This window comes from Pezoporus flaviventris, unplaced genomic scaffold, assembly GCF_033815535.1.
Source record: "Pezoporus flaviventris isolate CSIRO_AGI_PZ_B2104156 unplaced genomic scaffold, CSIRO_AGI_Pfla_v1 ptg000010l, whole genome shotgun sequence".
Classification (NCBI taxonomy): Eukaryota; Metazoa; Chordata; class Aves; order Psittaciformes; family Psittacidae; genus Pezoporus; species Pezoporus flaviventris.
The window spans coordinates 2,911,288-2,925,626 of NW_026892558.1; the positions used below are offsets into that span (position 1 = coordinate 2,911,288).

Here is a 14,339-nt window from a genome sequence, read left to right on the forward strand (position 1 = left end):
TGTATTTGAGGGGTGGGCTGGAAGGGCTGTCTTGTTAGCTACCATCGGGTGTATTCCTTGCAGGATCCTGCACAAATTCAGTGAAATTCATTGACTGTGCCCAGACAAACCTGATCAGCACTGCTTTTGCTGCCTCCATTTCCATCGTCTGGGGGCTGGGTGTCAGGTCTATATGGCAGGCTAGCTGCTGACCATGTGCCTTGCTCTCTTCTTCCAGGAGCCGGTACCGATGCCAACGTGTCCTTGATCCTGTTTGGGGAGAACGGGGACAGTGGGACCCTGCCTCTGAAGGAGTCCAACAAGTCTAACAAGTTTGAAAGGAACCAGATGGACGAATTCAGCTTCTCGGACATGCTGAGCCTGGGAGATCTCTGCAAAGTGCGGATCTGGCATGACAACAAAGGTCAGGGCAGTGACTTGGGGGCAGGAGAGGTCAGGACATTGTTTTAAATCAAAGTACCTCCTCTGTGGACATGGGGCAGGCTGAGGGCACTCTGATGCAGGCTAGGTAATCTCAAAGATCTTACCTGGATCCTGTGTCTTAGCTTGCCTGCCTAGACACACCCTGTTATAGAGGAGACCTTCTCCCTTCATGCTGATGTGGTCTGATGTGTTCTAATGTGGTCTGATGTGTCTGCTCTAATGGATCCACATCTTCAGTCTGAGCCACTGCAGCAGTACAGATGACAGCTTGTCCAAAGCAAAGCCATTTGCTGGCTCTTTTAGTGCAATACCTTTTTTCACAGGCTGGTATGGCACTTCTTTAGCAATTTAGTACTATTAGCATGACACCAACACGTGGGGCATTGTAGCCTGGTATAACATAGTGAGTTTTGGAAGCTAGAAATAAAGATCTGTTTATCAAAATCACTATATCAGCCAGTGAGCTTGTATTGCCCTGCCGAGAGAGATTCTGACATTTCCTTGCTGCTGGACACCCTGATGGGTTTCACAAACAGCAGTGCTTGATACTATTGTCATAGCTGTTGGTGTCGTTATTCAGGCACCAAGCAGCATCTTGCAACAAATGCATCATTCACTTGCTGTGATGACATCTCATTCCATCTCCATCTAAACAAGATTAACAGTGACTTGCTTGCTAGTGGCAGGCCCTTGCTGCAGCCCAGAAGTGAAGTTTTATAGCTCTCATAGACCCACTTGGTTCAGTGTTAACAAGGCAATTTTGGCAGTAGTATTTATCAAAGTCCTGGGAGGAATGGCAGCAGGACTAGCCAGTTGTTGTCTGGTTGTACTGAGACAGCTGGCTTATGGCTGGGCAGGGGTTATATGTCAGCATGAATAGATTCTGGCCATCATCTTCTTGACCTCTGCAAGTCATGGCAGATGGCGGAAGGCTGTATCTCATGCAACATTAATGGAAGATACCACCTCTGGGTCAGACTTCCCCACTGGAAGTTTGCCCCCTTGTTTTTATTTAAAACAGTAAAAAGTAAAAAGAATGGAAATCCTATTGTAGCCTCTGTCTATTATGAAATATGGGAAACAAACCCATCCACCTAACATGATTGTTTATTTGCAGCATCTGCAAACTTTGATCCCATTTATCACTCTCACAATGCAGGACAATTTAGTTCCTTAGCCCGTAATATCATGTTATACAGCCAGCGCTGAATGCAGTCAGAGTGCTGCATTTACCTGATTTTAGTTATCAAATCACTTCTTTGAATCTTCAGTTTAGATGCAGATAAAGAAAGGACTATAAAGGTACTAGAGTTTTAGCTCAGCAAACAGGCATCTCTGTAGTTGCAACGGTCATTTGGATGCCCTGGGAGCATGAAGAAATAAATATGGACTTGTACATTCATTTCCAAATGCATCACTATCTAAATGTATGCAAAAAGAACACTTCCCTCAGGTCACATCGTGGCTCCCCAGTGGTGGGTCATGCAAAAAAGATGAAATGCACCCACCACATCAGAGCTGATATTTAGGGTTCAGGCACTTGAACAGGCTGGGGTGCAGGGAGATGAGAACTCAGTCAGATGAGGATCTGTTGAGCCCAGCAGCTGTTTCCAATAGCAGCATCACTGTGTGCCCAAGAAAGAGGAGGAACTGCAAGAGTGCATAATCCTTCCCCAGTCCTCTGCAACTTACTATGCATAGCTCCAGGCATGTCATGAACTGGTTATCCTTTTTGTCCATTAAGAAACTTGCAGTGTATTTTCTCATTCAAGTGTTTGTCCAGACTCTCCAGGAGACATTTGGCACCTGTGGCAACCTGTGGCAATGAGTTCCATTGGTCTGCTCTCTGCTGAGTGACAAGCAAATCCTGTTAATCTGGACTGGTTTGCTCCCTTTTTCTTCTTGCACAAGTGATCACGGTTCAACTTCTCTGTGCCACTGATGATGAAGTTGAGGCAGGCTGGGAGGTTACCACATTGCAGCTGTGCTATGGTAATGGCTATCAGCAGGCTCTTGGTTAGAGGCAAAGGGAAGAAGCACAGTTCAGCCTTAAGCTAAGCAGTAAATAAACTCAATTAGTTTGAATTTGCTATGAGCTAAGATCATCTACCCAGATAGCCACCAGAAGTCTGCTAAAATAGTAAACCATGTGTCCAGAACCTGAAATATGAATATAAATACACATTGCAACTTCATACTCTTTCCATATCACTGCCCTATTGATGGGTTCCATTTATAAACAAAAGTTAATAGGGCTTTTAACAGACCTAGTTGACTGCAGGGTTAAGCCTTGGACAAACAACATGATCAGGTTTTGCTCAACGAAAATATACTTGTTTGCCCCCCCCCCCCAGAAAGAAGGAGAACTGTGTTTTAAATCCTAACATATGTTGCCTTCATTGTTCTTGCATTAGTCATGCAAAAGACATATCCTATCTAAAACTTCACACAATGCAGCATGACAGTTTGTTGAGTGGGTAGAGTATTTATTACTGCTGGGATCCCAGGCTATATAGCTCGCTTTTGCATGCATGCCTGCTCTCTTTACATATTTTATTTAAATTGGCTGTGCCACTGGTTAGAAATTCCTGGCTGTATTTTTTGGAAAGGAGTAGCCGGGTCAGAGGTCAAGGGTTGTGTATGCTTTTTGTCAGATACTTGAGGGACTTGAGGTATTAAATAAAAATGTGCTTGTATTTACCGTTACTCAGAGGCATCAGATGTTGATCATTCTTTCCTTAGTTTTTTTTTTTTAAACTGAACAGTTTTCTGTCAGTGATCTGTGGAAGACTCAGCCTCACACTGGCCTATCCTGCTGCTACAATCATAGACTCACAGACTGGTTTGTGTTGGAAGGGAGCTTAAAGCTCATCCAGTTCCAAACCCTGCCATGGGCAAGGACCCCTTCCACTAGGGCAGCTTGCTCCAAGCCCCTGTGTCCAACCTGGCCTTGAACACTGCCAGGGATGGGGCAGCCACAGCTTCTCTGGGCACCCTGTGCCAGCGCCTCAGCACCCTCACAGGGAAGAGCTTCTGCCTAAGAGCTCATCTCAGTCTCCCCTCGGGCAGGTTAAAGCCATTCCTCTTGTCCTGGCCCTACAGGCCCTTATAAAAGCCTCTCTATTTCTTGTAGGTCCCCTTGAAGTAGTGGAAGAATGCCTACATGCTTAATGCTTGGAACATGATTGAAGTTCTTTTCCTAATAGTAATCAGCCTCAATGAAAGCATCATCCTGTTTTCATTCACATTAGATGCATTTAGCACTAGTTCAGGACTAGTTCAGAGAACTACTACTAGGATCACGAGGCTTCTTTTTCCATTCAGACATCACCTGGTCCCAGAAAAAGTCACCCAAACTGCTCTCATTTCAGAACAAAAGACATTTAAATGGTTTGTCAAATGTGGCTACTTTGACATGATGTCCAGCTCCACATTCCATCCTCATCACAAAGTTCTGCTGCAGTGGCTTTGCTCCCATTTCACATCCTACTTTTGTTTCTCTTCTCACTGAAATTTGACTGCAGTAATTACAATGCCAAAGGCTGTCAGAACATTTTTAAATAGCAAACACTGTGTTTGCCTCATCTGGAAAAGCATGTCAGTTTTATGGTCCCACTTTAATGCTTTTAAATGCCATTTTCCCCACAAAAACTGCTGAATGGCATCTTTCTATGAGACCTAAAGGAGGGATGAACTCCCCTCTGACTTCAGTAATTTCCTCTGTCTTCAGTAAAATTGATTAGGGAGGAATTCAGCACTCATTTAAAAGCAGGTAGTTTAGAGACTTCACAACTGCAACTTTCAGGAACTTGTTCCTGGCTTTTTAGCTGTTTGGAGCTCACCAGTGAAAGTCTGGTAACAACGAATTGCTGTAAATGAAAATTAGTTTCAAGTTTTGCTCCATGTCTTTTTAGCTTGCCCCTATTTGCTTTTAGATACTGATGTTCAACCTAATATATTTAGGCTCCCTGAGCAAATTAAATCGTTTCCAGACTCCCCATCTCCTGATCTCAGATAGGCATTATGTATTTTTTCATATCTCAGTTAATTTACTTCTACATTTATGCAAGATCAGTATCTGTAGGTCTGTAGAAATGCTGGCTTTCTAAATATAGGCCTCAATTTTTTCTCTGGTTTAAGGACTAAATCAGCATTCTGGAATAGTGGCTTAAAGTTTCTCTGTATCTCAGTAATGGAATTATTTACCTAGAAAACTTTTTTATTTTTTTTTCTTTTTATCCTTGCAGAGATATATCTCCAAGGACATATGGGAAATCTGGATTTAGCTCTCTCATCTGCCTCAGTAGATTTGAACCCAGATGATAAGCAGTCTTTCTAAAGTCATTAATTTCAGATTCTTGATTATCTCAGTTACCATCAGCCAAAGGGAGCCAGAGAGAGTCTAAGTATGGTTAAACCAGACTTCTTTGTGTATAAAAGCAAAGACAAGTAAACACCAAGGTTATCAGGCCAACATCTTTGCCTCAACAAGGCCCTTCTCTCAATTATGCCAACTGCTGTGACATTTTCCAATTGAGTTTTAAATAGCGTAACTGCCCAGTGACTCCTTTTGGGTGGCTCTTCAAATGGAGAAAGTATCTAATTCCAATTTCTTGATCTGGACCCAAGTCACAAACTTTAAAAGCATACTCCTTTTCTTTCTTTGAAGGAACTACCTGTTTAAAGAGCAGCATCTTGGATCAGATCTTAAATTGTCCAGCCATTGAACTTGTAGCACATGGTCTTTCCAGAGGTATATTTGTGTAATTCAGAGACAGGATTTAAAGTCTTTTGGTCACCTGTAGGTCATAAATTATTAAAAAAAACCCTAAAGATCTGCCTTTTTAGTCTTTTGTAAGGGCACACCCCAGCACTGACTTACAAAGCCCTTATATACCATGAACCTTCCTCCCTCAGAAGTGGTAGTTTTTTTTCCTTACATTCAACATTCCTATCACAGAGATGTGCTACAGGCATTACAGCAGAAGCAGGAGACACTGACAGTATATCACTGTCCAGATTTGACATAAAGTAAGGAACAAAAGAGAAAGTTGTAAGCAAATAAAACAACAGACTTGGAGAGAAGGTGAAGACTGCAGTGTTGACCTGCACTATTGACCTAATTTTTTCCCAATTTTCTATAACTGCAGAGCCCTTCACTACAGAGTGGAAGAACCACAAAGACCAAGTACAGCTGTAGAATCAACAATTCTATAAAAGCTTCTCTTTTCTACAAGCCTCTTTAGCATCTTCTGGGGAAAATTGCATCCTTCTTAAATGCTTCTGCATCAAGTATGTCTCAATAAAACACAAAAATATACTTCAATCACAAGAATATAATCTGAGAAACTGCTATGTCTTCACTCTGACCTGTTAAGTATTTTTGCACAGGGGTAGTTTATCTGTAAGATAGGTGGGTGGGGTGAGGTCTAAAACTAATTCATGAGTGGTTTTGAGTCAAATCCTGGACTGTGTATGTTACACAGACAACAGAGGAAGAGGGACAGGGGACCTATTTTCTAAAACTGTCCCAAGTGTTAAGCTTTTGCTTTGCCAAAGGTTGTGAGAGGTTTTGCATTGCCTGTCTGCTCTGACGAGAAATGCTGTGGCGTGAACCAACACGATCCTAAAGGAGAGATACACAAAATTAATCTATTTTTATTCTGCCACTGGCCTGCAGAATGACCTTGCGTAAATCACATCCCTGTACCTCATTTTCAATTATGTAAATTAGGGATAAAAAATATTCACCTTTTTAGAGTGTTTTGAGATGTACTGATGCACAGCTAGGTGCTATGATTTTAAAACCTCACAATTAACGCTCCATTTCTAGCAACCCGATGCTGCTATCAAAGCTCCCACTGCTTTCTGAGTGATGTCTTGTGTAGTGGTTAGGCATGGATGGTCATCTAACCAGGCAGGAGATAAATAATGTCAGAGGACACAAGGCTGATGAACTGTCTTTGTAGTGGTCATTATTTTATGTTTCAGAAGATGTGGAAATTAAAATATTGCAGTTAAGGGGCTGATCAGAGCTGGTTGATGGCTATGAAAGGCTGGGCAGCAACAGTTCTTCACTGCTCCCTGAGCAGCCAATGTCCCAAGAAATATTTTTCATTCACTCACTCCCATGGGAACATAAGCACCAGCAATGACAGCTATTACCCTTGATCAGGTACCCACTGCTTACAAAACCAAACCAAAGAAGATCTGCTACAGATAGATAAAAAGATAGAGGAGAAAACTGATGAATATAGAATCACAGAATCATAGAGTATTTAGGGTTGGAAAGGACCTTAAGATCATCCAGTTCCAACTCCTCTGCCATGGGCAGGGACACCTCACACTAAACCATGTCACCCAAGGCTCTGTCCAACCTGGCCCTGAACACTGCCAGGGATGGAGCATTCACAGCTTCCTTGGGCAACCCATTCCAGTGCCTCACCACCCTTACAGTAAAGAACTTCTTCTTTATATCCAATCTAAACTTCCCCTGTTTAAGTTTTAACCCGTTACCCCTTGTCCTGTCACTACAGTCCCTAATGAAGAGTCCCTCCCCAGCATCCTCATAGGCCCCCTTCAGATACTGGAAGGCTGCTCTGAGGTCTCCACGCAGCCTTCTCTTCTCCAGGCTGAACAGCCCCAACTTCCTCAGCCTGTCTTCATACAGCAGCGTTCCAGTCCCCTGATCATCCTCGTGGCCTCCTCTGGACTTGTTCCAACAGTTCCATGTCCTTTTTATGTTGAGGACACCACAGCTGCAAAGAGTGGACATGGTTTAGCTTCCATGGACATGTGTGTATCCAAGCATGGATGTGATTCTGACAGCACAGATTTGACCCCACCAGCTTTCGCTTTGCAAGGAATAGTTAATGTTCAGTAACACAAAGCAAAAGACCAGGAGCCTGATGAGCAGTGAACCCACCAGACTCAGTTCAATCTCACTTTTTTCTCCCATCCTTCCATGTTTCTGCATGTATCAGAAGAGCTTAATAATTTAGGTGTCAATATAGGCTGGGGAAGAAGTGCTGCCCTTTGCCCAAGAGGGGCAAAGGAAACTTGTAGTGCTGCAAGTTGAGGTTTTGGTTAAATGAAGCAGTAATGTCATTATGTGTTACATCTACTACTTCCGAAGTCAGACTTGACTGATCAAATCACTGCAGAAATACATGACAAGGAGCTTACAATCCAGCCTGTCTGTCTAATATCAGGAAAGCACAGGCTTTCATCATCACCTGGTAAAAAGTCAGGATGGTCCTTTCAGGTGTACACAGAGGGTCCTTGACCACCATCACCCAGATGTCAGCTTGGACCCTTTTGAGAAAGGAGAATAAATGGGACAAATAACAGCTCTTTTACATCAGAACACTTGGGGAAGATGATGCCCTTCATGACACTAAATTATACAGAGCCAAGCAAGCAAAATGATTCTGTTTTCCCCAAAGCTCTTCTCCTCCTCTAATTACATTTGAAAGGTTTTCCATGCTACTGAAAATGTCCTTTTCAGCTGTGGACCATTAAGGAGCCTACATGACACAGCCACAGGTTTTATTAGGGCCAGTTTGCTGTTGGGGATTTTGATGGCAGCAAAACAGACCTGGATCGAAGTACCTTTTGTTAGGAATATTGAACATTTGTTACTGTGAGAGGGGATCTTCTACAAAGGCACAGTGGTGGCAACATTGTTATAAAGACTGAGACCAGAATAATGAAGCAGAAACTGCTCAGATATGTGCTATTTCTACCCCTCTGCCCCAAAGCAGTAATGGAGACAAATGTAATGGTCCTAGTTTGTACTGGGGTCACTGCAGAAAAGCCCACCATGTTGTCCAAGGCCTTTGTACAGTTGATTTGTTCCTGAGCCCTTGTCCTGATGCTGTTGATTGAGGTGCCAGTGGGACACAAACAGATCTGCTCTGGTTCTTCTACAGACATTGAAATTCGAATGATGGAGTAGCTGTGGCTTTCATGGTAAGTCAGGAGGGAAGATTTAGATTAAATATAAGCCAGAAGCTCTTCCCTGTGAGGGTGCTGAGGCGCTGGCACAGGGTGCCCAGAGAAGCTGTGGCTGCCCCATCCCTGGCAGTGTTCAAGGCCAGGTTGGACACAGGGGCTTGGAGCAAGCTGCTCTAGTGGAAGGTGTCCCTGCCCATGGGAGGGGGTTCTAACTAGATAAGTTTTAATGTCCCTTACAACACAAAGCAGTCTGGGGTTCTGTGATCAGGATCCGCTATCCAGTGGTATCTAGCTAAAAGGCTGATGAGCCATTGCTGCAGAGGTCCTTTCAGGCTGTGTGAGCAGTGGACAGGACCTAGGTTAGCTCCTTCTAACCCTGATACATCTCTGCCACTTTTCTGGCTCCTCTTCCTGAATCCTTCACTGCTGTCGACTCCATAAACCAGCTAGTGCTGAGGGTTTGTTGCCTCTGGGTTACATCTATATAGGATGTAGTTTCCTTTCCTGCTGTTTCATAGACACAGTAATGTCTCTGAGACCATTGCACTGCTAAAGCCACACAGGAAGAGAAGCTGTAAACAGGGTAATATCCTGAAACTAAAATTTCATACCTGAAAAGTGATTCTACAGACGTGGTTTCTTTTCCTTCCACTGATGTGCTTTCAGCACACAGATCCAGCTCAGCGGAAGGAAAGTCTCACATTTACACAGTGCATTACTGGACTTCGCATTTTTTCCAGATGGATGTAAAAAGAAATTAAATCTATCTTTTCCCAGTCTGAAACAAGAGTAAAACAATACCTTAGCTGGTAAGCCTCAATAGTTTCTTCAGCCTCTAACCAATCATTTCATTTCCATATCAGCTTTTAAATGGCGTTAAATCCTGTGTCAGTCAAACCCTTGATGTGACACCGCTCCTGGCATCAGGGGACACAGACAGGGTGGGAAAGTGTGCTGCCCTGGGCATAGCCAGTACAGCATTCACCTAATCACTTTTCTTGAGAAATTAAAAGTGATATGGAATACTTCTACAGCTTCCAGGTCTCCTAATTTAAATTGTTAACCATTAGGAAGGAAAACAAGAAAAGACCAATTCTAGTGAGAGGGGAGAAAAACATTTTTCCTTTAATGCAAAAAGGAGGATGCTTAGTGGCAACAACACATTTTTTCTAAGCTCCTTGGCTTCAGGTACCCTTGTGCTGTAAGGGACACCCTGCTGGTCTTTTCAGTGTCAATTCCCTGACAGAGCCCAGACCTTGCCCTTTAAATAACCCAGAGATGATAAATGCATCTTTTGCAGGGAACACCAGGGCAAGCTACACTTTGTGCTTGCTTTTCCCTCAACTCCAACACCTTCTGGAAAGTCAGCTCTGGCCCACCTCTCCCTGTGATAAAAGAGCAGGTTTTTGATGCAGCTCTCCTGGTAAGCGCATGCTCAACCAGGCTGTAGAAGATGGAGGAGGGTTTGTGCATCTCATTCACTCTCCTTTCTGATACTGCTGCTTAGCACTGATCCTGTCCAAGTCATGCTGTTCACTGCTGGCAGCAGGACTAGGATCAGAGATTTATTCTATCCCAGTCTGCATTCATTGATCTCTCTCTCTAGAGAATTATGTTTTCTTTCTTTCAGCCTGTACGTTTTTAACTAAAGTTCTGATGGAAGCCGAGCAGCCTCCTGAATATGCTGCAGAGATGTTCATTAAACTTAAATGGAAATGAGCATGCTGAAAAGAATAACAGCTGACACTGCCAACATGCTTAGAATACATTTCTGTAGAGCCCCAAAGAGCAAGTTGCTCCAAGTAGAGCATGGGGGGAGCCCTGAGGAACTTGGTAACATCTGCCCAGGAGGCAGTAAACTGGTACTTCATCCCATCCCACCCTCAAAACCATGCTCAGGACTTTTGTCCTGCTGATGCAGCCTGGAGATCTTGCATGCTAGTTGTGCACTCATCTCCACTGCCTGGGTGCTGGACCTGTGGTATTTGTACAGGTCTTGTCACTGGCAGATGGCATTTGTCCTCCCAGTTCAAGGGGTCAAGAATGTACTGGAGAGAGTCCAGTGAAGGGCTTCAAAATTAATTAAGGAATTGGAGCATCTGTTGTGGGATGTTGGAGCATCTGAACTACCTGGGGCAGTTCAGCTTGGAGAAGGGAAGGTTCAGGGGGATTTTATCAATATGTACCAATATCGGATGGGAGGGCAAAGAAAATAAGAAAATAGAGCCGGGCTCTTCTCACCAGCACCTGGTGACAGGACAAGAGGCAATGAGCATTATTTGAAATACAGGAAACTCCATTTAAACATAATTAAAAAGTTTTTTTTTCCTCGTCATGAGTAATCAAACACTGGCACAGGTTGACCAGAGAGGTTGTGGGGTCTTGGTCCTTGGAGATGTTCAAAACTGAACTGAAACAACCCGCTTTAGCTAAGGCTGTTTTAAGCTAGCAGTTGGACTAGATGTTCTCCAGAGCTCCCTTCCAGCCGCAATGATTCAGCACTTTCATGCCCCCAAAATGTAAGGAGCAAGTGGTGTCTTTGGTTGAGGTCTGTGCTTCATCTGTGCTTCATAGCAGGCAATTTCCTAACTTGAAGAAGGTTCTGGAAGCCAAAGAATGAACAGGAATGGCTGTGAGGCTGGTAAAGACCTGCCAACACATAGTGTGGAAGGATGTCAGTCCACTGGGTAACTTGCTGATATAAACTAGAAAGGTGCCATCATTTTATTTCAGGGCTACAGAAGATTAATATTTGCAAACTGAGGAAGTAGGCATATGGCAGTGAGTTCTTGGAAGAGCAAGAGCTGTTTAATGTCTTTGGGATGTAAATAAGCCAACAGAAATCTTTCATCATGAGCATCGCATTTCTTTGTCTAACTAATAACAGGACTTGTAAGTAGAACTGTCAAAACCTTTTGTCCTCCCCCAACCTCAACAAGAGCTTCTTGTATTTCAACAAAGAAATCAGGAAGATGTTCACAAATGCCCTTTTCTTCATTTACAAGTTTCTTTTCCACTTGGGGAAAATGAAAAAGTAAAATAGGAAACAGAAATGGAACTTGTCATGGTTTAAGAAGGCCCCAAGGCAAAGTTTGGCAATTTGGTGGTCTCCTGCTAGAGCATCCATTGCTTTAGTCTGTCCTAGGTTCTTATCCAGTCCAGCACTACTGGATTCAGTCTGGTTGCTTGGCAAAGTCAGGATAGCATGGGTGATTTCCTTGCATGTGTTAGCTGGCAGGGTCAAAGGAGCAAGTTGCAATTTACCTTCTGACCTTCAAATCCAAGTACATGGGGTTTGGGGGTAAGACAACCTATAAGAAAAGACACTAAACCCTACAGCTTGTGGCAAGCTAGCACTCCAAAAAGTGAAGGGACCACCACAAACCATGCCTACACTGCTGCGTCTAATAGTTATAGACGTGTGGTGGAGGAGTGGAGGTTAGATGGAGCATGAATTCCTATATTTCATTTTGCTTTATGTTTTCATTTTTCTCCTAAAATGGAAGGAAGAATCAATAGCAGTTTCTGTGACATATGGTCTTGAGAAAGTCAACATTAGTTTTGGTGACAGAACAGTCCAGTGGAAGGTGTCCCTGCCCATAGCATCAAGGTTGGAGGATTGGAACTAGATGGCCTTTAAGGTTACTTCCAACCCAAACCAGTATGTGATTCTATGATTTCTAGCACCAGGAGGGTGCTACCAAGGAAAGGGATCTCACCTCCATGCCCAAGATACGAGAAAGTATCCAAGTCTTTTTTATTCTGTTGCTTTACTAGGAATCGCACCAGGTTGGCACTTGGAATATGTTGATGTGATGGACTCTGCCATGGACAAGACATTTCGCTTCCAGTGTGATCGCTGGCTGGCTAAAGGTGAAGATGACGGGCAGCTGATAAGGGAACTGGCTTGTGCAAATAATGACATTCTGGAACTGAAGGAACGCACTGGTAAGATTAGAGTTGACTTGTGGTGTTTGCTGAGTGACTGCAGAGGCCACAGGACTACATCTCCTGCAAGCTCCTTCACTAAGGATTCCTATGCAATAGGTGTTTGTGGTTGCAGTGTTCAAGGGCTGGGTTATTTAGAATACTCTTCAAAAGTGCAGTGGTGTGATCAAAAAAAAAAAAAAAAAACAAATCAGGATTTACAAGGAAGAAAACCATCTCATTCTGCATTGAAACCTAAGAAGGGCCCATCTGCAGTAGTCCAATCCAGCAGTAAACCATAAGCATAAGCAGTAAGACACATGGTTATGGTCTCATTAGATAAAATGGGTTTGAGTCTTTCAGGTGGAAGATAAGTTCAACCCTTAAAGCTTTGTAGGTAACATTGCTCCAGCTTCTTCCTTAACATGTTCTGGGCTACTAGCTCAAGTATCCCAGCTGAACATGATGGCTGAGCTAAACACCCCATAGCCTCAGGTCTGTTCTGGGCAGTTTCCCAGGGTCTAAGGTATTACACTGGTGTCTAATGTGGTGAGTGAGTAAAATGATCAGGAGTTATTTAACTGCACTGGTGATAGGCAAAGTGCATTGCAGTATGTCCTGCACCTCAGTGCTCTTCTTTGTGAGAGTGCTGGAGAGTCAATAATCACATTCCTTCAGTGTGATTTCACTCTGCCCCTGCAAAAAATCAGCCTTGTGACTGCCATTTTGGGTACTTACATGCCACCACAGCACCTGAGCACATCCTGTTGGGTACATGACTAACCTCACTGTCCTTGTTAGGATTGTGGAACAAAAACTTTTGGATTTGGTCTGTGCTGAAAAGGGAGTGCTTAGCACAGCAGGGAGCTGGGCACAGCTTGTTCAAGAGCTGCTCCAACTACGCTTGCAAGCTGATCGAGCAGTACTAATGTTTTTCATGTACTCTATCCCTGCATGAAATCCAAAGCACGTACAAGTCAAAAGTCCCACAGACTTCAGCTTGGTTCCATCCTTGTTTCGCAAATGTTTTCTTGTGTGCTATGATAAATATTAGGAAGAGAGTTTTTAAGCAAAGTGACAGCCAAATGAAGAGATTTTTCTGACCATCTGCTCTTCCTTTTCTGTTTAATGTGTGTGTTAATTATGCTTTAAAGCCTATGAGATTGTCACAGTAACAAGTGACAGAGAGGGTGCAGAAACAAAGGAAAACATCTGGATCATCCTAGAAGGAAAGCTCGGCCGTTCGAAAGAATTCCTTATGGAAAATTCCTCCAAGAAGAGGAGATTTGAAAGGTAGTAGGACAGGATGGTGGGCTAAAAGAACAGTTGCTTGGATTTCACAAACACCACCTCTTCTCTAGTATGGTTTACAGGGTTGTGTTTATGACATGTTATTTTGCATCCCTCCTTTCCAAATGCTTAGTGGCTTCTCATCTAAAGTAAAAGGAAGATGTAAAATCAGTTTCTTATGGGCAGACACAGTGCAGGTTTAAAATCATTAGAAAAAGCCATCTGTAGTAGGAAATGTAGATTATACGTGTGTGTGTGTGTGTGTGTCCTTTGTATTATTACATACAACCAGGCTTCTGGCAGGCCCTGGGAAAGGCTGTGTGGTTTTGAGCTGGGAGGAGCAAAAGGAAGCTGGAGGTGTTTTTAGTTCCTTTTACAGCATCATACTGGCAGTGGGAATCAGAGAGAAAGTAAAAATAGTTGGAGGCTAAATGCTGTCAGAGATACTTAGATTTGACTTTCCAGACGAATCTGTGGGGGTAAGGCTGAAAAATCGCAGTCACGTGAGGAAAGCAGAATATCAGGATCATTCAGATGAGCTGGGTGCACATTTATGGAAGATGGGACAGATCAGTTCTCTCATGTGGGACCACAGTGTTCCAAATGTGAGACGGGTTTTCTACTTTGTTTAAGGACACAGCACACCCTAGGGAGACAGAAATGTCTTTGAAGTCATGAACACTGCTCACATTCTGTTGCTTTGCAGAGAAGAAAGGTTTTTCTTGTGGTTCTGTAAAGGAAGG

General features: G+C 43.4%; 2 protein-coding genes across 2 annotated transcripts in view; one reads left to right on the forward strand and one right to left on the reverse strand.

Moving 5' to 3' along the window:
- LOC133267870 (proline-serine-threonine phosphatase-interacting protein 2-like) overlaps nt 1-14,339 on the forward strand; it is a 349,308-nt gene that overhangs the window by 150,265 nt on the left and 184,704 nt on the right. Inside the window, exons 37-39 of the mRNA XM_061450555.1 lie at nt 218-403; nt 12,157-12,327; nt 13,461-13,599. Coding sequence (XP_061306539.1) covers nt 218-403; nt 12,157-12,327; nt 13,461-13,599 — 496 coding nt within the window. The remainder of the gene's footprint in view (nt 1-217; nt 404-12,156; nt 12,328-13,460; nt 13,600-14,339) is intronic.
- The window catches only part of ARK2N (arkadia (RNF111) N-terminal like PKA signaling regulator 2N), a 195,673-nt gene that overhangs the window by 59,343 nt on the left and 121,991 nt on the right, over nt 1-14,339 (reverse strand). The gene's annotated exons all lie outside the window — the stretch shown is intronic.